Raw genomic sequence first — 23,306 nt, 5'->3', positions numbered from 1 at the left:
TCCTTCTGGCTCAGAGGCTGCTTGAAGAGCTAAAAAAGCAAAAAGGAATAGCATCTACTTCTCCTACAGAAGACTCACAGTTTCTCCTTCCTTCTTCTTTGTCTGCCCTGTGTAGGGCTCGATGACCCCAAGATGGTAGAGCTGTCTGACCAGGGACAGAGCACACGACTGTGCTGCCAGCTTTTTGTTTGATCCATGCTCACGAGCAAAGATTCCTGCAGCACACAAGCATACAGGTTACAGTAGCCAATGACTCATGTTGTTTGAGTGGGTAAACAGCTTTAGCGTAAGATAACATGAGATGGGTTTAGTGGCTATTTAGGGTACGTCTACACTGACGACAGCAAATTCACCACCTTCAGATCAATTCATCCGGATCAACTGAGCGGAAGTGAAGACCCGCTCAATCGATCCGGAATTCAATTTAATAAAACCACCTCCTCAAAAAGTGTAGCGCTGCATTGACAGGTACGCATTTCCCGTCAGCACAGCGCAGTGGAGATGGCACGCTAAACAGAAGTTACGAAGTTGACGGGAGTTACGCAAGCTACTCTGAGGAGCCTGCACAACTCCGACCAACTGCCACCAAATTTTGCCAGCAGTGTAGACCAGGCCTTAGAAACTGGTTTCAGTGATGATCTATACTGAGCAAAGGGACTCCCAGCTCCAGTCAGGCTGTAATCAACACCAGTAAATTCACATGACAGAATTCATGAAGGCAGGTTTACCTTATGGCATTCAGCCTACTCAGGCTTAACAGGGCTTTTTCACAACCCTTGCCATAGCCAGGACTCCCTTACAGCACTTACTGAGACCAGGCCATGAAGCAGACGCATTTTCAATTTCAAAGCACCAGCCTACAAGTCCAGTACAGACCATCACATGACAACTCCTGCAGTTTTATTCAATACTTGTTTTTCTTGGGTCTTCAAACACCTGAGACTTTGGTCATCCTAAGCCATAACACTACATAAATTTTATTGCATTACAGACATTATAAAAAGATCAGTTGACTCATGAATTTTCTATGTAGATATCTGCTGTAAATTCAAATCACAAGAATAAGAATCATAGGCTTGGTATCTTTAAAAAAACCCCACAAGTTTCTAACTTGTTTTGAAACTGTGTGATTTTTGTGATTCTCGAAGGTTCCCTTCCCCAACCGCCCATCTTCCTCCATCCTAGTCCTGCAGATCTTTATCCTGAATCACTGATTAGATATTTAACCTGAGCAAGACAGCTTCTTGAACGTTCCTATTTCTAGCTCTCTGCTAGCTTTGGACTTTACTTCAATGGACTTCCACAAAGGAAGAGACCAGCTCATTAAAAATAATTTCTAAAAGCAATAGTTCAAGCAGTGCAATAATACTGGATACTTGCATCTCTCTGAGGTGGTTGAAGGCCAGTTTCTTAGACTGTTTCACTAATCAGACATATGGGTATTTGAAATCACCATACACAATTGAGGAAGGGCCTATGTGTTTAATGAACAAGTAGCTGAAAGGATTACTGGGGAAAAAGGTAACAGAACATTTTCACAATAGCAGTCAATGGTGAGAGGACTTCACACCATTCAGCAAGCTGCTCCCTGGGGCCCACTGGGGCACTGGCAGCAGTGCATTAATTCATGAAAAACCCTCCAACTATTGTTGCATATATTCATAACTATTCCCATGTTTCTCTGCTCTCAGAGCCATCACTAGCCATACAGGAAGAAAAGGAAGACACACTTACTTCTGCCCAGCTGCTTGACATAAATGGTCATTTCTGCAATAAAGCTCCTGTAACACACACAGAGAGACACAGTTAAGGCTTTAATTCCTGAGAGTGGCTGAACCCGACATTTCCAAGATGGCCAGGCTTTCCAACTGTTTAGACAAAGCTCATCAAAACTCAATTATAAACAATTCTTTCCTCCTTTATTCTAGAACAAATGAAACATTAACCTTAAGATATGTGGTTTCTCTCTAAAAAACCTTGTATAGTGACACTTCCTCAATCTGAGCTCTGCTCCCCATTTATTTCGAGCAGTAGATTAACACTTCAACAACTAATGACTAAAATAAGATTCTAGTGCTTTTAATCCCATAAAGTAAATTGGATTCTAGTTTGACCCATGCATCAATTGAATTGTTAATCTGGTTCCAGCTGCAGATCCAAATTCTTCCCTTACTTATACTGTATGCAACTTGACAGTTAACGGGCAACACTGTAAAAAAAGGGAGCAGAATTTGGACTGACATACTAGTAAAAATACAGCTTAACTTTTGAACTAAAATGTGACTTTGCATGACTGGCGGTTGGAAAAAACACATCTGGTAATTTGAGCGAGTTTGATCTTGACTCATGAACACAGAAACCCAATGTCATTTTACAGAGCTATTTTTCAGAACAGAACCTTAAATAAGCTGGCAGCACAAGATAGAACTATCTGACAAGCCAGAAAGAGGATGGATTTGGGAGGGTTGCATATCTTCACTTGTTTACTCCAGCATCAAGGTATGTTTGGACACAAGAACAGAATCCTACACTGCCTGGAGTCAAGTGATGAGTCAATGGTTCTTTAAGAAGATTCCTATATGCAGTATTGCCTAACACTGAAATCTTAAGCAATCTGCTCAGACAAAGAGGGAAATACAAACAGACTGCATGCACAATGGAACTTTCGGGAAACCCTCATTTCCATGTGCCTTCAGTCAGAAGACAAACATTCAGCCTGCTAAACATATGGCAAACTCTAAGAACACAAGAACAGCCATACTGTCATATTGCTATCTAGCCCAGCATCCTGTCTTCTGACAGTGGCCAATGACAGGTGCTTCAGAGGGAATGAATAGCACAGGTATTCAAGTGATCCATCCCATCGCCCATTCCCAGCTTCTGGCAAACAAAGGGTAGGAACATTTCAGAGCATGGTTTTGCATCCCTGCCCATCCTGGGTAGTAGCTATTGATGGACCTATCCTCCATTAATTTATCTAGTTCTTTTTTGAACCCTGTTATAATCTTGGCCTTCACAACATCCTTTGGCAAAGAGTTCCATAGGTTGACTGTGTGTTATGTGAAGAAATACCTCCCTTTGTTCATTTTAAACCTGCTGCCTATTAATTTCATTTGGTGGCCCCTAGTTCTTGTGTTATGAGAAGGAATAAATAACACTTTCTTATTTACTTTCTCCACACCAGTCATGATTTATAGGCCTCTATCATATCTCCCCTCCCTCCCCCGGTTGTCTTTTTTCCAACTGAAATGTCCCAGTCTTATTGTCTTATTAATCTCTCATCATATGGAAGATGTTCCATATCCCTAATCATTTTTGTTGTCCTTTTCTGTACCTTTTCCAATTCCAATGTAACTCATTTAAGAGACTACTGATACATTGATTGTGATTTTCAGAGAAGCTTAAGGGAGATAGACACCCAAATTCCACTGAAATTCAATGAGCGCTGGACACCTAGCTCACAAATTTTGCTTAAAAAAAAAATCAGAGCCCAAATGCACGTTTGAAGATTAGAAATTAAAACCATGTTGTTATAACTTTGGGTTTAAACTTGCAAATATGATCCAAGGTGTTTGGGCTCTAACAGATGCAGTTCCTCTCTGAAAACTATATCTCTGGTGCTTCCACTGCTGCAGGCAGAACCTTGCAGCTAGGATACGGCCTTGATTTCTCGCTGCAAATAAAACAGAGGTTAGGTGAGGCTTTAAGTTCAATGTTAGACTCCTTCCTGCATCACCAGTGAACTGACCTTCAGGCACAGCGGCTTCATGAGTCAAAGGCCACTGGCTCTCAGGGACACAACAGCCACCCTTTCATTAATGACACCGATGCCAGTATGTTTCTCAGCCAGGCTTATAGTCAGCACTCAATCTCATTCTCCTCCACCTAAGGGGGGAACAGCGACACCAGAAATCAGTTTACAATAGACTCCCATGTGATTGCTTAGTACGGCCTAAGCAGAAGCACATGTGTGAATGAGCACAAATCTCTGGTGTCGCAGTCTGCTACCCCTTTTAGCATGGAACACAAGCAGCAATGCTGTACCCAGACTGCCAGTGGAGCCCCAAAAAGGTAAAAGCCTCATCCCAACATCTGCTAAAATACTGTTTGCCTTCTGTGCACATTCCTGTCACACTTAGAACAACCCTCGATTCCAAATTTATGCTGTCATGAAGTACTTGTACCCACTCAGTTTTGAAGGGACAGTGACAAAACAATTCACTCAAGGTACATATTTCTCCTTTAAAATTCCTCACTTATGAAAGAGCAAAACTGACACCCAATATAAAAAACGTTATTTTTAAAAAAATCAAAACTGGCAAGTTATATGTAGACTTGGAAGGATTAGACTTTTATCGGTAAATGTCAGCAAGTTTCGATTTCATCATACACATAAAAACTGACAGAAAATATTTCTATTGATAATAATAAAAATTTGCAGACAGGCAAAACAAGAAAATGCTCCTTGAGAACCTACAGTTCGATTTAAGGATATTTTCTTTGCATCTTTTGCCATGCGATATTGACAATTTGTCTTTGGTTTTTAAAGCCGGACGTTTCTGAATCTCAACGTCTACTGTCATTAAACCATTGTCTCACACACCCATAATTTTGCACAACTGAAAATTTAAAATATCGATCTGTCAAAATTATAAAATCAATTCTACCAAGCCTAGATATATATGAGGACTGGTGCTTCCTGAGAATACTATCATCATCCCACCTCTGCAATCCAGAGATATACTGCAACCATTTCTCTGCTTTTACTGTACATATACCAGAAGGATTTACCTGAAATGCAAATTGTCTCCTGGCCTCTAACATTAAAACAGGTCTAAAAAGTCAGATGTGCTGCAACAGGTTTCTCTGATAATCCCCTCTCTTTCCAACATGCTGATCCACATGTGAGTAATCCATACGAGCCTTCCTGGGAGTAATAAATACTACACCCTGGAATGCTCTCTGGAAGAACAGCGAGCGGGCTGAGAAACATACTAGCATCAACCACCCTCACTTTCCTCAAGTACATGTATTTTAAGGTCTCCACCCAAGGAACTCATACCATCACACAAACTAACAACAAACTGCAGACTACAAAAGTAAAATCTCTGCTGAACATTTAGGACTTCAATTTTATATGGACACAGTAGTATAAAGTTAATCCTCACCCCATTCATTTGATGGAGAAACATATCCCACATTTCAAAACTGAAATGGAAGTGAAGTGAACTGACTTGAAGCAATGGCAATACAAGGTTTACATGAGCACTCAGGGTGTAGATGTCAAACACATAATGTGTTCATGTATTTGAAAAAGATTTTTAAGAAATTCCCCACCATTATTAGGAATTTATTAGAGAGGTACTCCAGAGTTCCTGGCAATCTTCTGTGAGTAGATCAAGGGATAATTTGGAATCAGTGAGAAAAAAATCCAGCTGTCTCTCTTGATAATAGGATAACTTTTGGAGAACGCATTTGGGATGGCAAAGCATACAGCAGCTTTCTTATTTATACAAAACTGATTTTTTTTTTAAAAGACCACTACAAAATATGGTAGCAGTTTCACATTTTTGAAAAAAGTGTCCCAAGTTTGGATGAAAACTCCAAATCTGAATTCTTCCACAGAATGGAAATAATTCCATTTCAGAAGAACTGAAATAGAATTTTTCAGCTTGCTGCCTCACTCACCAGGGAGTCGAGCAAGCTGGATAGCCTGGGATCCTGACTGGTTTTGGCAGGAAACCAGGCTGGTCAGCCTTCCTGGTTTCTGTCAAAACTTTCAGTGCAATCAGCACGTTCCCACAGAACTGATTCCACTAAATCAGCATATTCCAGTGGAATTTTCAACCACCTAGAGGTAACAATGGTTATATTAGATACATTCCCTACTTAACCTAATTTAAGCATTACACATTAAGTTAATGTTTCCTTAACACATTTTATAGTGAGTGGTACAAATGATTATTTACTGCTAGCATAGCCTCCCAGCAATCACACTGAGACCTCCCCGATTACCCAGATCATAGCAATATTACCACTATAAAATGCAAAACAAAAAGGTATTTATTTAAGCAAGTGCCAAAACCATCAGGCAAAGATTTCTCCACAGTGCCATCCACATCCCAAGGATCTCCTCTCCCTCTCTCCCAAGGTTCAGAAGTACAGTTACCATTCTTGTAACACACTGGATAAGACACGACAAAGCCAGCCAAAGGCACTTCTAAAAATCAATTGAGAAAGGCAAAAAGGAGCTTCTGAAGATTAACATGAGGCACAATCCCCTCTTCACAAGGATGACTGCTCATTGCCTTTTTAAGAACCGCTGACCAAGGAACCAGGTTTCCCACACAGGACTGCAGAGCACTAGATCAGTGGGATGGCCACCCAGCAAGGATTCCTCCTGCCTACAAATGTTTCTAACCCTTGTTACAAAAGGATATGAGTGAAACTAGCAAACCTGTTGTGATCAGGCCCCACTTGTGTGTATTTATATTCTCCCTGGACCTTCTCCTTTTGGAAAAACTGGTTCAGACGCGCCTTGGCATTCTCCAAGGTCCAATTTCCATGAAGACCAGCATTTAAATCCACTTCTTCTGACTCCAAGGTCTAATATTGAAAACAATTTAAATTTACTGGCTCTAATTGTAAAGTTTTGTTGCAAATATGTTTAAAACAAAAGTTTAAACTCAAGTTTCCTGAACAACTAGTCAGCATGCCATAGAATAGTCAGGAATTTTCTCAAGAAATCTAAGTGTCTTTAGGGCCTCAAGAATATTTCCTCATACTTCCACAGCAAAGAATCTGTATAAATAATATAAATGTTGATATGAGAACAATCTAATCCTCAATGTACTCAGAATTGTTCTGTTACTAGTTTAAGATGATAAATTGTTTACTAGCAGTTAGCAAGTTGCTGGATGTTAAAAGTATCCAGCTGGTTCCTTCACTGATAAATCTTCTGCCAGCTGAAAAGTTACAAAATACTGAACGCCTAAAAATTACAAGCCTGACTGCAAACTCTAATCAATAATTAAAGGAGTGGGGGTGGTAAATACTTGTTTTAGAGCTAAAGTAGAATTAGATAAGCCAACTTACAGCCTGTGCCTCCTGCTCCTCCTTCCTTGAGTAGTAATCTTTCAGGTTGGCTCCACGGTCCCACTGAGCCCCACCATAGCCAGAGCTTCCAACTCCAGCAGCCGGGCCACCACCTAAGGAAAAGAAAAGGTAAACATCTCTCCGAACAATTGGGAGATGTATGCTGGGAGGTCAGGTGCTCTGAAGAGGAAAAAGAAAAATCTGAACCTCTCCCAGACATGCCTGAAAAATACTCAGTTATTTCTGTGTGTGTTTCTTCATAAAGAAAATAACTAGGAGACAAAGATACTACAATGTAAAATATATATATGTAGGTTACAGATATTCAAAATCTTACCTGTTTCATTCTTCAGAGCCAAATGTGGAGGAAGAGGTCCTCCCAGAGTAGAAACACGTACACCAGCATCTCCCCCTGCTCCAGGCACTATTCCATCTGGAGCATCAACAACTCCTGCCTGGGGAAGGGCAACAGCCCATGAATATGCCACCAACTTCATATAAAATGACAGAACTTTTCAATACTCAAGTCAGAAAAGCTGTCATACAATTTAGAGACATGCTTGTATTACACAGTGCTACCACAAGCTTTCATTTAAAAAGCTTGACTGCTGAGTATTTAAACTCTTTCAGATGTCCTACTGAAACAACAATTTAACATTCCTAGTTGCTTCAGGGGGCAGGAAAAATGCAAATTTATGGTCCATGGCTTATATCCGATAAACAAGATACACTGAATGCACTGTATAATTACACACAAAAAACTGTTAAAAGAACATTAAGTCTGCAAAAATCAAGCATTCAAAAGTTAAGGAATGCCAGAATTAAGGTTAGCTAGACAACCTTAATTCAGGCCCCATTATGCATATGCATTATGATAGTCTAATTAAACAATCACATATGATTTTTCCCATGGGACCCCTGCCTCATTCAGTTAGCTCTAGGAATGAATCACAGTTGTGTAGTGAAGGAGATCTGTTTGTAAGACACCTTTCCTCATCTGCTGTAGAAGTTGTAAAGTGTGTACCTATTGCAGATTCCAGGACACTGCAGTCTTCAGCCTTCTATAGCTAAAGGCCTTCCCCTTAGCCCAAGGGTGGGGAAGGCAGTGAACCCTGGCCACAACTGCATACTGGGGCCAACAAATGAAAAAGCAGGGGTCGGAGCAAAAGTCATAGGGTGAAAAAAATCAAAGAACCCCCGACAGTGTCCATGGCGCCTCAAAGATGTCCAAGGAGTCAATCGACATTGCCCAGAAGAACTCTGCTCAATACATGACTTCATCAGGGATCAGAAGCACCCCCTGGTCCAACTTCCTCTTCCTGGTATGATGGATGGCCATCTTGGCCAGTGCCATTGGAATGTGCATAGTGAATGAGGCAGGGGATTGAATGAAGATAAGTATAGTCTCATGGTTAGGGCAGGTGAATGCTGCCTGGAGAAACAAATTCTAGCCCTGCCTCTGCCACGGAGTACCTACATGATATTAGGCACGTTATTTAAACCAAACTTTTCACAGGTGGTCACTAAGTGAATGTTCCTCAATTTCTGAATGCCTGACTTGAGACCCCCAGGTCTGATTGGTAGTCAATGGGAGCCTGTTTTATAATGCTAACTATTCTGGTAAGTGAGGTCCAAGGGGCCTCAAACTGGGTGCTCGAGATTAGTAAATACTCTTGACCCTAATCTTTCTTTGCCTCAATTTCCCACATATAAAAGAGGGATAAGATGACACTTCATCTCACAGCTTTCTCAGGTGCTGCCAACCGTGCATGAAAATTCACTCACCAGTCATGAGCATGAAGCTTTTCTTAATGAATGGGATGATCAAAGCTATCAATTTCTTCTGATCATGAACTTCCATTAAAAAATAATCTTCACAACTATGGGGTCTAGGCTCTAACCAGATAGAAACAGTACAATACTGTTTGCCTGGGTCTAGACTGCTATGAGCAACAGACCAAAAGACAAGACTACCATCAATTTACAGCTGATATTCAGAGTTCTGTGGCAAAGAAATAAAACACACATACCTGTCACACTCACACTGCAATTGCTTAGCCACACAACAACCAGTGCCAGAGATATTCAAAGGGAAAGATGACCCAAAAGCAGCAGAAAGTCACTGCTTTACAGGAACGGGGCGATGTGGCAGAGGACCTCAAACCCACTATTGGTTTTATTACAGAGTGCTGAAAAATGGCCTGTAAACTATTATAGCAGTCATAAGAGACTAGCTCTTGCAATCTCCTCCAGTATAGCTGGACTAAGAGAACCTTGTCCCTTGCACATGTAAACCACACCCTCTGAATGTAGCATCATCTCCTTTAGTGATGCCCAAGTTTACAGAAGTTGATGAACTTGGCTAAAGCCTGGGTCTTTTACCTCAGGCTTTCCCCTTCCAGGAGCAGTGGTTCCTGCATTTAGACCCAGAGGTCTCAGGTTTAATCTCTGATGCTAACAACCCACCTACCAGCACAGCATTACAAGTTACCGCCCCAGAGAATCAAACCCCCCTTCCACATGACAGATGGGAACAAAGACACTTACCCCTAAAGCTGGAATTTCTTCACTCTTGATTTCATTCAACCGAACTAAGTAATTAAGGAAGTCCCTAGCAGCATTGCTCTGTGCATCTTTCTTGTTCGTGGAATTGCCCATCCCAGTGTAGTTAAAACCTTCCACCCGAACCTGCGACAAAAAAAAAAAAAAAGATTCTCAGAGTCAGCGCAAGTGAGTGTTTCCAGCACCAAAACCTCACTACCTGAACACCAAACCAATTCCAATAGATTCTCAATAAACACAAAATCTCAGCTGTTTATATTCATTCTCCTCTCCATCAGGCTCCCTTGCTGGCTGAGCATCCTCCCTATGGCTGACAGTCAGGTCTCAACTTTTTAAGTGCTATTGGCTTTTTATCATAAGAACAGCAAATACTGGGTCAGACCAATGGTCCATCAAGCCGAATATCCTGTCTTCTGACTGTGGCCAATGCCAGGTGCTTCACAGGGATTGAACAACACAGGTAATCATCAAGTGATCCATCCTGTTGCACATTCCCAGATTCTGGTAAAACAGAGGCTAGGGACACTTCAGGGCACGGTTTTGCATCCCTGCCCATCCTGGCTAATAGCCATTGATGGATCTATCCTCCATGAACTTATCTAGTTCTTTTTTTAACCCTGTTATAGTCTTGGCCTTCACAACATCCTCTGGCAAAGAGTTTGACACATTGTCTGTGCACTGTGTGAAGGAATACTTCCTTTTATTCACTTTAAACCTGCTACCTATTAATTTCATTTGGTGACCCCTAGTTCTTGTGTTATGAGGAATAAATAACACTTCCTTATTTACTTTCTCCACACCATCATGATTTTATCAAGCTCTATCATATCCCCCTGTTGTCTCTTTTCCAAGCTGAAAAGTCCCAGTCTTATTAATCTCTCCTCATATGGAAGCCCTCTCATACCCCTAATAATTTTTGTTGCCCTTTTCTGTCTCTTTTCCAATTCCAATATATCTTTTTTGAGATGGGGCGACCAGATCTGCATGCAGTATTCAAAATATGGATGTACTATGGATTTATAAAGAGGCAATATGATATTTTCTGTCTTATCTATCCCTTTCCTAATGATTCCCAACATTCTATTAGCTTTTTTGACTGCTGCTGCTGCTCAAGTGGATGTTTTCAGAGAACTATCCACAATGATTCCAAGATTTATTTCTTGAGCGGTAACAGCTAATTTAGACCTCATCATTTTATATGTATGGTTGGGATTATGTTTTTCTATGTGCATTACTTTGCATTCATCAACATTGAATTTCATCCGCCTTTTTGTTGCTCAGTCACCCAGTTTTGTGAGATCCCTTTGTAACTCCTCGCAGTCTGCTTTGGTCTTTACTATCTTGAGTTTTGTATCATCTGCAAATTTTGCCACCTCACTGTTTACTCCTTTTTCCAGATCATTTATGATTATGTTGAATAGTACTGGTCCCAGTACAGATCTGTTGGGGACACCACTATTTACCTTTCTCTATTCTGAAAACTGACTATTTATTCCTACCCTTTGTTTACTGTCTTTTAACCAGTTACTGATCCAGGAGAGGACCTTCCTTCTTATCCGTTGACAGCTTACTTTGCTTAAGAGCCTTTGATGAGGGACCTTGTTAAAGGCTTTCTGAAAATCTAAGTGCACTATATCCACTGGATCACCCTTGTACACAAGCTTGTTGATCCCCTCAAAGAATTCTAGTATATTGGTGAGGCATGATTTCCTTTTACAAAAACCATATTGACTCTTCCTCAACAGATCATGTTCATCTGTGTGTCTGATAATTCTGTTCTTTACTATAGTTTCAACCAATTTGTCTAAAACTGAAGTTTGGCTTACTAACTTTTAATTGCCGAGATCGCCTCTGGAGCCTTTTTTTAAAATTGGCATCACATTATCTATGCTCCAGGCATCTGGTAGAGAAGCTGATTTAAATGACAGGTTACATACCACAGTAGTGGTTAGTAGTTCTGCAATTTCACATGAGAGTTCCTTCAGAACTCTTGGGTGGATACCATCTGGTCCTGATGACTTATTACTGTTTAATTTATTAATTTGTTCCAAAACCTCCTCTAATGACACCTCAATCTGGGACAGTTCCTCAGATGTCACCTAAAAAGAATGGCTCAGGCTTAGGAATCTCCATCACATCCTCAGCCGTGAAGACCAACGCAAAGTATTCATTAGATTTCGCCGCAATAGCCTTATCTTCCTTGAGTGCTCTTTTAGCATCTCGATCATCCAGTGGCCCCAGCAGGCTTCCTGCTTCTGACATACTTTAAAAAAAATTGCTGTTACTTTGAGTCTTTGGCTAGCTGTTCTTCAAATTCTTTTTTGGCCTTCCTAATTTTGGCTGGAGGGCCATAAATATCATTTTTACAACCCTGAAGGGCCACCAGTCTATCAACTCATAAAAAATATTTTGACATATACACCATTAAGGACTACAAATCATTACATATTAAAGTAAACGTTTTGATACTACTGTGCTCATTTTTACATTCACTATTTTACACCTACAAATTACTCACAGTCTGTCACACTCACAGACAAAGCACTAGTGTAGATGAGTGACTGTCACTACACACTGAAGCACATGGCCTGGCAGCTAAGTCACAGTGGGTGGCCTGCTTAGTGGCCAAACCATAAGACACCGATTTTTAGAGTCCTGCTCCTCCTCAAGCACAGCAGATCCTGGCTGCTCCACCAGCAGTGCCCCCCACCCAGCCAGACGGAAGGAGTTCAGAAAGGAGGTTGCCTCCTTGCTGATATCCTGTCCCCTTGGTTGCAGCTGGGAAACCACGCATCCTGTAGCCCTGTGCACTCCAACTAGGTCCCTAGGCAGTGTCTCCTTTCTGCAGCCAGGGGACAGGAAATCAGTGCTCCCCTGCTGCTGGCTCCAACAGGGACCCCAGCGCCTATGGATCCAGGCAGAGTGCTTTGCCATGCTCCCTGCAACAGCCAGGGGGAGGGGAACACTGATCTCCCATCCACGTAGCTGTAGCAAGGAACCTGCACCAGTCTTGTAGCCCCGTGGCAACACGCTCCGCCTGAGTCCTTAGTCAGTGGCTCCCTTCTAATCAGCAGGAGGGGAGCGGCAGGCCACTATGAAAGACCCCACAGGCAACAGGTTGGGAACCATTGCTTTGCTTCTTTTACTTTGTTGTTTAGCCACATTGGCACTTTTTTGGTCCAGTTTTTTAATTTGGGGGTATGCATTTAAATTGATCCTCTATTATGGTGTCTTTTGAAAGATTTCCAGGCAGCTTGCAGGGATTTCACTTTTGGCACTTTACCTTTTAATTTCTGTTTAACTTTCTCGTTTTTGTGTTGTTCTCCTTTTTTAAATTAAATGGTACCGTGGTGGGCTTTGGTGTCCCCTCTCCCCCAGGGATGGTAAATTTTATTACGTTATGGTCACTTTACCAAGTGGTTCAGCTATAATCACCTCTTGAACCAGATCCTATGCTCCTCTTAGGACTAAATCAAGAATTGCCTCTCCTCTTGTGGTTTCCTCCAGGACTAGCTGCTTCAAGAAACAATCATTTAAGATGTCAAGAAACCCATCCTAAGGCCAATTTGATTAAGGTTTCTCTGCATCCCATCCTGAGGTGACATGTATCCAGTCAATATGGTGGTATAGTAGAACCTTAGAGTTACAAACACCTCAGGAATGGAACAAAACATCATGGTTGTTCATTCAGAAGTTTACAACTGAACATTGACTAAGTACAACTTTGAAACTTTACCATGCAGAAGAAAAATGCTGCTTTTAACCATTTTAATGTAAATGAAACAGGCACAGAAAGTTTCCTTACCCTGTCAAATCTTTTTTTAAAACTTTCTCTTTATATTTTTAGTAGTTTACGTTTAACACAGTACTGTGCAGTACCATATTTGCTTCCCCCCCCCCACTATCTAATTGTGTACTTCTGGTTCCAAATGAGGTGTGTGGTTGATCGGTCAGTTCATAACTCTAGTGTTCTTAACTCTGAGGTTCTACTGCAGTTGAAATTCCCCACTGAGTTTTTGATTTTTATAGCTCCTCTAATCTTCCTGAGCTCTTTACAGTCACTATCACAATCCTGGTCAGGTGGTTAACAGTATAGCACTATGGCTATAGTCTTATTATTCAAGCATGGAATTACTAACCATAGAGATTCTATGGTACAGTTTGGTTCATTTAAGATTTTTACTTCATTTGACTCTATGCTTTCTTTCACACATAGTGCCACTCCTCCACCAGTACAACCTATTCTGTCCTTCTGATATATTTTTGTACCCTCATATTACTGTGTCCATTGACTATCCTCATTCCCCCAAGTTTTAGTAATGCCTATTATATCAATATCCTCATTAAATAGGAGGCACTTAAGTTCACCCATCTTAGTATTTAGACTTCTAGCATTCATATATAAGCACTTTAAAAAATTGTCACTTTTTAGCTGTCTGCCATTATGTGATGTAACTGAATGAGACATTTTTTCATTTGACTGTTTCTCATCGGATCCCACCCATATTTCATTATCTTCTATCCTCTCCTCCTTACTAGGATACAGAGAATCTCCATTAATAGATCCTCCCTTAAAGGATGTCTCTGTTCAAACCACATGCTCCTCTGCACCTGTCAGCTTCTCCCCAGCACCATGTCAGAGGCTGTGTGTACCTCACACCCCTCCATCTTCTTTTCTGTCTATCTATCATTCATGGTGTCAACATTTTAAAGACTTTATTAGGACAGCAGCTAGGGCTGAAATGGGGTTTGTGATGCTCAGAAGTGTTGCTGCTTGCCTCAATCGGTTCTTTGCTCTACAGATCAGTTGAGAGGAGGAGCTGGCTTTGCTCAGCCAACAAATGGGAAATGGCAGAAACTTGCTAATTATGCCACTAAGGTCACTCGTTGGAAATCAATGAATTTTCCAAGGCAGCCGGCAATCAGGTACAATACACAGAATGATCTTAGCAAGAGAAGCCACCCTAGCACCACTCCTACTTTTTTTTGGGGGGGGGGGAGAAAGGGTGTAAAGCGAGGTAGCAACACGGCCCTTGAGACGCTGCTCCTCTCCCTGGCGTGGGGCAGCCAGGCCGGAGGGAGCCCTGAGCAGGGCACCACAGACGGGTCACAGCGCGCGGGTGCAGGTGGCGCTGAGCGACGGCCCGGCCCGGCATCCTTGACCGGCCCCTTAACTTCGGTTTGCGCGGCCACGCCCCTGGCTCCTGCGCGGTCAGGCCCCGCCGCCGGCGTTACACCCCCTCCCCGCCCGTGCCGGCAAGTCCAGGACCGAGCCGGCCCCGCCCCGACGAGGGGGGCCCCGCCCGAGCCCCCGCCCAGGCCCGCACCTCGCACGTGAACTTCTGCCGGTTCTTGTTGCCCACGGCGCGGATCTCGTAGGTCGGCGTCACCTTCCTCTTGCCGCACCAGGCGTACAGGAAGTTCTTCACGTCCCCCATGGCGCGGGCTCTGAGGCAGGGACAGGGACAGCGCGGCCGCGGCTCTCAGCGCCTCTCGCTCGCGGGCAGCAGCAGCCCCGCGCGCGCTCCTCTAACAAGGAGGGGAGGCGGGGGATTGGAAAGTGCGCAAGGGACAACACAGCCCCGGCGCATGCGCACAAATAAAACGCACGCAACGCAACGGCGCCACCACGCGCCCTGTGAGTCCCTTCTTGCCTCAGCCCCTCCTTATCGCGCATGCGCAGAAGCTCCTTCCTTGTCCACTCGGTGCTGCGCCGGCGTTACCCTACAGGCTCTCCCCGGCTTTGCCCGGGCACCGCGCTAAAAGGGGTGAAGCGCCTGGCTTGATTGCCGAGCGTCACAAAATGGCGGTTGCTGGGCGCATGCGCATTTTGAATACTCTCCGCCCCGCCGTATGCAGGGATTTTGGGGGGGGAGGCAGCAGTGGCCCCAGAGTCTCAGCATGGCCAGTCCCGGACTCCCAGCGTCCGAGCGGCGGGGGAGCCCCGGGACTTCTCCCGCTGCTGGATTTTATTGTGCACGGTCAACAAGACGCCCTAGCCCCGCCTTGCAGTTTTTGCAGCAGCCCCCGCTCGCACGGCCCGGGGCGGCTCCGGGACCCCGCCCTGCTGTGCTACACTGCGGCCGGGGGCTTTCGGGGCTCGCTTCGCTTTGGTTTTTGGAGCGCTGGGGCCCTGCTGCTCTCAATCGGGGTGTGGGCGGGAGGGAGACGAGCTCCCGCCCCCAGCGGAAAGGGGAGGGAGACGGGACGGGAGCTTCATTCAGACACTTCTTCTTGGGCTGGGCTGGCTGCATTTACGGAACTTCAGGGAGCAGTTAGTTCATAATCCGAATTAAAGCTGCCCCGGCTCTTGGGAAGGGTCCGACCGTTGCTGTCCCGGTTGGGAGGGAGTCTGCAGACGGCATACCCACATCTCGCCCTAGTCTTCCTGCAAGTTGCAATGTAAAATGCAAGCTGTATTAAAACCTGCAAAGAGCTAAACCGGTTTCAGGCTTGCTTTATACATCTACAAGGGGGGAGCTTAATTATTTTTTACAAAAAGGGAAGGTCACTGTTAAAGACCGGAGATGGAAACTAAGGAGTTCAAGCTGTGCAGGCCCAGGGCCAGGACTGCCACACTGAGACAACTGTGGGAGGCATTTTAGAAGCAGGGTGGAAATTATAAATGTCCCAACGAAGTGTCCACCAACAACATTTTTCATCCTAAGTAGAGGTTGATGAAGAGTCTGCTGCTGTGGGGGGAGGCTAGGCTGCTGTAAAGGGGCATTGGGGCTGAGTTTCAATATGGAAACCAAGAGGAAGAGCTGGGTTTCAGCATAACCAGGGCAGGGCGCCTTACAAAACTGAGACTCGCTAAAGCTAAAATTTCTGGTCACCTTTCACGGGGAAAAAGTCCGACAATGAGGTGCAGTAAGAACTCAATCCTGCAAGAAGCTGAGCAATCTAGCCTTGATCCATCAAAGCACTGACACACACACTTAATTATTAAGCTTTTAATTATTAAATTAACTATTAATTTATTAAGCAAGAGAGTAGACCCATTGAGGTCAGTAAGACTATCCACTCACTTAAAGTTAAGTACATGCTTAAATACTTTGCCGGGGCCAGAGTGGTGGTCAGTCACTCGGGAGGAGTAGGAGGAAAACCAAAGTTGGTAGAACAGTACTTTAGTGGTATATTTAAAACTTGCAACTGCATCCTGTGGAATGGCCTTTCAACTCAATGGACCACATGTAACCATGCTGGTTAAGCACATTAATTGGAAGTTTCAGCCTCACTAAGCAAGGAAAATGCAGTACTTTAGCTATATGCAGTTAGTGTAGCCCTGTCTATCCTAGGCTATTAGAGAGACAAGGTGGGTGGGGTGATACCTTTTATTGGACCAACTTCTATTGGTGAGGGAGACAATTTTGGAGCTTACACAGAGTTTTTATTCAGGTCTGGGGAACATACTCAGTGTCACAGATGTGTTCCACCTTGTATTTAGCTGTGACACTCAGGGTAAGTTTGTCTCTCCTTGCTTAGTGAGGCTGAAACTTCCAGCTAATGTAGTTAAACTGCATGGTTACATGTTCATTGAGTTGAAAGCACATTCTACAGGATGAATTTACACATTTTAAATACCTCTCCTACCTTGTCTCTGTAAGAACATAAGAATGGCCATACTGGATTAGACCAATGGTCCAGCTAGCTCAGTATCCTGTCTTCCAACAGTGGCCAAAGCCAGGTGCTTCAGAGGGAATGAACAGAACAGGTAATCACCACGTGATCCATACCCTGTTGCCCATTCCCAGCTTTTGGCAAACAGGTTAGGGACACTTCAGAGCATGGTTTTGCATTCCTGCCCATCCTGGCTAATAGCCATTGATGAACCTATCCTCCATGACTTTATCTAGTTATTTTTCAAACCCTGTTATAGTCTTGGCCTTCACAATATCCTCTGTCAAAGAATTCCACAGTTTGACTCTGCATTGTGTGAAGAAATAATTCCTTTTGTTCATTTTAAACCTGCTGCCTAGTTCATTTAGTAACATTTTGTACTTTTGCTAGACATTTTAGAACACCAAACAAAAGCAAGAACATCCAGATCCTTGGGATTAAAGAGGTGGCAGGGACCAAATGTTATCAGGGAGTGAACTATGCTAAGGTGAACAATTGATAGAAACCACTTTTGACCTTTTGCTATCTGAGAGGAAAAAATACAGTCCTATATATAGAATTTCTGGCTCCACCTCAGATACTAGAGATAAGGTGGGTATTGGTAATATATTTTATTGGGCAAACTTCTGCTGATGAGACAAACTTTTGAGCCACAGAGCTTGTCGGGACTGTGGGAAAGGAACTCATAGCAAAATGCAAGATGGAGCAGTCCATTGTTTAGCATAAGTAGCTAGCACATACTGCAAGGGACCATTTAAGGTAGAGTGGCCTGCTAACACCTCTGCAGTCATAGGACAAAAAGAGGGAGGTAGTGGGTTACAGATTGTTGTAATAAGCCATAAATACTAGATCTCTGGTTCAGTCCATGAATTTTGATGTCTAGCAGAGTTGTGATTTTAAACTCCCTAGCTCACCTTTTGGAAGTGTTTTGCAGTTTTCCTTTGAGGATAATAGATCAGATATAGAGTGATCACTTTGTGAAAAGTGTTCACCCACAGGTGATAGGTTGTTTTTGTCTTTTATCATTTTCCTGTGAGTTCGAGAGCATAGTGATTGTCTGGTTTCACCCACATAATTGTTATTGGGGGCATTTAGTGCATTGGATGAATTATACCACTGTTGTGATAGGTATATGTAGGACCTATAGATCTTGAAAGGCATGTTGTGGATGGTGTTGATCATTGTAGCAGTGGAGATAAGTCCACAGGTGTAGCATCTGTTGTTCTGGCAGAGTCTGGTGCTGCTTTGATTTGGTGTGTCTTGGTCTATGGGGTGCTTGCTTCTGATGATTTGCTTGGAGAGGTTGGTGGTTGTTTGTAGGCCAGAAGTGGAAGTTCAGAAAAGGTTTATTTCAGGATGGAGTCCATATCATGTATGGTTTGTACTAGTTTGATGATACCCTGTATGGATTCCAGGGTGCAGTGATAGGTGACAACTAGAGGTGTGCAGTCACAGAAGGGTTTATTTCTGTATTGAAGCTGATTCTGTCAGGGTATTTGGGTGGCCAATTCCATGATACGATCTACTTCTCTGAGGGAGTGTGTCCTTGTTTGGTGAAGGTAGCTTTAAGTGCATTTTATATAGTGACCTTAAGATAATCGATTCTAAATCTAGCTTTTATGACAAATATTTAGATTCTTTTGATGATCCATATTTAATAGAATTTAATAATCTTAATAATAATAATACCAATTTTAATAATTTACAACATGATTCTATGGAAAATAGAAGAAATATTTTAGGAGATAATTTTAATACAAATTTTATGAATACAGCTAGTTTTAAAGAGAGTAGTTCATTTAAAGAGGGAATATTTTATTTAGAATATCCCGTAGATTGTTTTAATTGCCCTATATGTTCACAAATTTTAGCTAGTTTCGGTAAATGGGCGAAGCATATAAATAATGTACATAAAAGCACTTCAATAAGAGTTATTTGCAAAAAATGTGGTAAATATTCGCAGTTCCATAACATAGCTTGCCACTACCCCAAGTGCAGGCCCAAGGAGGTGGATAACTCAGAGAAGAAGTATGCCTGCACGGTCTATGGGTCTGCCTTCTACACTTGCTCGGGGCGGAGTCAACACATCAGACATAGGCATCCTGCGGTGAGGAATGAGGAAAGAAAGGAAGCTAGAGTGGTTGGGAAAACAAGTCGCTCTCGGGTATGGACAGAAGAGGAAATTGAATTATTGATTCAGCTTGAAATAAAATATGCAGGGATTAGAAATATTAATAAGTGTATAGAAAGTGAATTAAAAACAAAAACAAATAAGCAAATATCAGATAAGAGGAGGGACCTGGCCAAGAATAAGGTTAAAAAGGATGAAGATTCTATGGTTTTATGGGAAGAGGGCGGGATGGGAGATATTTTAGAAGATATTCCTCCACGTGAGAAAATTAAACCTTTAAAAGATAAAATTTTAATTGATAGGTTTTTAACAGGAGTTAGGTGTAATGGGGCTCGTATTTTAGAGAAATTGGATTTTATTGAACAGCAATTAAATGCTTCTGCCACTGTAGCAGAAGGTTGGGGATTATTTGAGGAATTATGTAAATTGTTGATGAACTCTCCTCATGAAGATGTAGAGAATTTGGAAAATAATAAAGAAAATAATATACAGAATGATAATGGGAAACAAGGAAGAAAAGTGGGTAAGCCTCCTGATAAATATAATAGAAATAGAAAATATGCTGGGAGAAAAGCTAAATTTAGATTCTATCAAACCCTCTTTGAAAAAGATAAGAAAAGGTTGGCTAGGATCATTATGGGAGAACTTGATAAAGCGACATGTAAGATAGCAGTTAAGGAGATTGAAACCTATTATAAATAAATTTTGGGTAGAGAAGGACATGGGAATACCAGAGGATGGCCAAAAGTAAAAGAAGTGGTAGATAATGAAATTTTAAATTGGCCTTTATCAATTGATGAAATTAGAGAAGCCTTAAGAGAGATTGATAATAGTAGGGCTCCTGGACCAGATGGAATTAAGGTTAAGGATTTATGGGATATTTATAATTTAGACAGTAGGATTTTAGTAAGGATTTTTAATATTTGGTTTTTAAATAGACAGATTCCAGAGTGTTTTAAAGGCAATCGTACAATCCTAATTCCTAAAGTCAAGGATCCACAAGAGTTGAAGAAAATATCATCTTGGAGGCCATTGACTATTGGTTCGATTTGGAATAGGTTGTATACAAAAATTTTAGCTAAAAGATTATCAAGTGCTGTTAAATTATGCCCCAGACAAAAAGGTTTTATCGCAGCCTCTGGCTGTGAGGAAAATATATCGATTTTAGAAAAGTTAATTAAAGGGGCCAAGAAAAATAAAGACGAAATAGCTGTTGTTTTTATTGATCTTGCTAAGGCATTTGATTCGGTTGGCCATGGTCACATTTTAAAGGGGTTAAAGAGATTTGGGATATCAGAGAGTTTTATTGATATTGTAAAGGATTTGTATACAGATTGCTACACTGAAATTAGTGTTGGTGAGGATAAGACAGAACCTATTTTAATTAAGAGTGGAGTTAAGCAAGGTGACCCGCTCTCCCCTATTTTATTTAATATAGCCATGGACCCTCTTTTATATAAATTGGAAGATGAAGGAGATGGTTTTATAGTGCAGGGTAGAAAGATAACTTCATTGGCCTTTGCCGACGATATCGCTATATTAAGTAGGTCCTATAAGGGGATGGTTAAGAATTTAAAAATTCTTAATCAGTTTTGTAAAAATTCAAGTTTAAAAGTAAATGTTAAAAAGACAAAGGGCTTTCATATTTTCCCAAGCATGGGAACATATGTTATCAACCCAAAAGATAAATGGGGATTAGGTGATGAATTAATTGATTATATTCAACCTGGTGAGTCTGAAAGATATCTAGGTGCAAGAATAGATCCATGGGTGGGAGTGGCTAATAATTCCCCTAAGGAAAAATTAATTGATTGGTGTGAAAGTTTATGTAAGGCTCCGTTAAAACCTGCGCAGAAATTGATAATTTTAAAAGTTTACATTTTAACGAGAGTTTTTTATGAATTACTTTTAATCGAGCCGCCACTTTATATGTTAAATGAATTAGATGTTTTAGTTAGGAACACTCTTAAAAAGATTTTACATCTTCCCCAGTGTACAACTGACGGGCTATTTTATGCTAGAACTAGAGATGGGGGTTTAGCAGTTACAAAATGTAGTACCCAAATTCCAAACGTTAATTCGTAAATGGAGGAGACATATTGTCTCCAAAGATGATTGAATAGATTTCTCGTTTTTATATGCTGGGGAAAATTTAGTGGAGAAAATTTTAATATATAGTGCTAAAACGGCTAATCCTAAAATGTGGAGAGATGAAGAGTTTTTAAAATGGAGTAATTTAAGATGTCAGGGAATTGGTATTAAATATTTAAAAAATGATTGTATTAGTAATTCGTTTTTAAAATATCCTTGCTTGGCCAGGTCCTCCTCTCTGATTGCGGCATTGCAAACGAGAGCGAATGTTTTTCCCACCAGGGAAGCTCTAGCAAGAGGACAGAAGATGGAGGAAGGGTTATGTAGATGGTGTGGTAAGGTCAAAGAGACAATTCCTCATATCTCTGGTCAGTGCATAAAAATGAAAGAAGCAAGAATTAAAAGACATAATAGAATAGTTAAAGCACTAATTGATAAAGTAGGAAATAAAGGATGTAAAATTTGGATTGAACCTTACCTTCATAATAAAGAAGGGAAGTTGAGAAAACCCGACCTCATTATTGAAAAGGAAGGAGTGGTAGCCGTTGTGGATGTCACAGTTAGATGGGAAGACAACGCTGACGGTGTGGAGGCAGCCCACATTGAGAAGGAGGCATACTACTCTGAGTTGGAGGAGGAGGTGCTGCAGCTCACTGGTGGGAAGATCATCCACTTCTTTGGATTTGTGGTTGGGGCGAGAGGTAAATGGAGTGAAAGAAATGATGAAATTTTTAAAATTTTAGGTATTGATAAATTTAAAAGTTTTAAAGAAAGTGTGTGCAGACTTGCTATGTATGCTACGACGGATATGTTGGCTCTTTTTAGCGATAAACAGTGAACCCGAACATTCATTTCGTGTATCCTGTGGATTTTAGATATATTTTAGATATAGATATATTTATTCTCCATATTTTAAATTTTATCAATGGGCTTTAGTTTTCATACTATTGACCTATTGACTATGTTTAACTGTCCTTTCATGTAATTTAATTTAATTTTAAAATTAATTGAATAATAAATATTACTTATAGGTTAGATCTTGATTTTAGATTATCTTAGCTACTGAATACTAGATTGGACGGCGGACTGGCCGCATAGTAACCAGGAAAGGGCAGGTATTTACGCCTGCACAAATAATGTATATCCCAGACTTTCTCCTTGGACCATATTCTGTGATATATTCTGTGCCTGGCTATAGATAAGATTTTTTGGTGTGTTTGGGATGCTTACTGAATCTATGACTGTAGGTGTGGTGATCTGTGGGTTTCTTGTATATAGTTGTTTGTGGGGTTCCATTGTTGAAGCTGATACTCAGACTATAAATACTTCTAATTTGACTGATTCAATAATACCAGGGCAGGAAAATGATTTTTTTACTTTTGTGGTTTTAGTTCAAGTTGAAAACCAAATTCAGAGCTAGTACTGTGATTTGTAGCCCCTGCTACACCAGTACTAGCCCGTGCTACGTAGAGCTGAGAACATTTCAGAATTTCTATCCTGCCAGACACTCCACCATTTGTTTTTATCCCAACTTGAGATAAAAAGTTGAAATTATTTTGCAGACCAGCCATTAAAAAAATTGAGTGGGAAATGTCAAAACATTTTGATCTAAATGTTTCAACATTGATTTCACCAAAGGGTTTCATTTTATTTAATGCAATATGAAGCAGCCTTTCTCTATCAGTACACTGTTTTATGGCAGCTGAAGCTCAGACCCCCCCCATTGTTTTCTATGGGCTGGGCTCTCTGGAAGATAGTGTCTTCCACCATGCAAAACATATCCAGCTGACAAGCAGCAAGGTGCATC

General features: G+C 41.6%; 1 protein-coding gene across 2 annotated transcripts in view; it reads right to left on the bottom strand.

The window, feature by feature from the left end:
• Window positions 1-16,572, bottom strand: part of DHX9 (DExH-box helicase 9) — a 59,194-nt gene extending 42,622 nt beyond the window's left edge. Inside the window, exons 1-8 of one of the 2 annotated variants that reach the window (XM_067535219.1) lie at window positions 16,494-16,572; window positions 14,985-16,045; window positions 9,643-9,783; window positions 7,433-7,550; window positions 7,096-7,208; window positions 6,458-6,606; window positions 1,735-1,781; window positions 79-215 (exon numbers count right to left, since the gene is read on the bottom strand). In XM_067535219.1, coding sequence (XP_067391320.1) covers window positions 79-215; window positions 1,735-1,781; window positions 6,458-6,606; window positions 7,096-7,208; window positions 7,433-7,550; window positions 9,643-9,783; window positions 14,985-15,095 — 816 coding nt within the window. In that variant the 5' untranslated portion in view covers window positions 15,096-16,045; window positions 16,494-16,572. Of the gene's footprint in view, window positions 1-78; window positions 216-1,734; window positions 1,782-3,748; window positions 3,884-6,457; window positions 6,607-7,095; window positions 7,209-7,432; window positions 7,551-9,642; window positions 9,784-14,984; window positions 16,046-16,493 lie in introns of those variants that run through there. The other variant, XM_067535220.1, reaches the window with a different exon arrangement.
• Window positions 16,573-23,306: the final 6,734 nt, after the last annotated feature.

Source organism: Emydura macquarii, unplaced genomic scaffold (assembly GCF_026122565.2).
Source record: "Emydura macquarii macquarii isolate MOO-44397 ecotype Brisbane River unplaced genomic scaffold, CSIRO-AGI_Emac_v2 contig_3477, whole genome shotgun sequence".
NCBI lineage: Eukaryota > Metazoa > Chordata > Testudines > Chelidae > Emydura > Emydura macquarii.
Note: the sequence above shows the minus strand (reverse complement) of the source record. Positions and strands in the feature narration are given on the sequence as shown.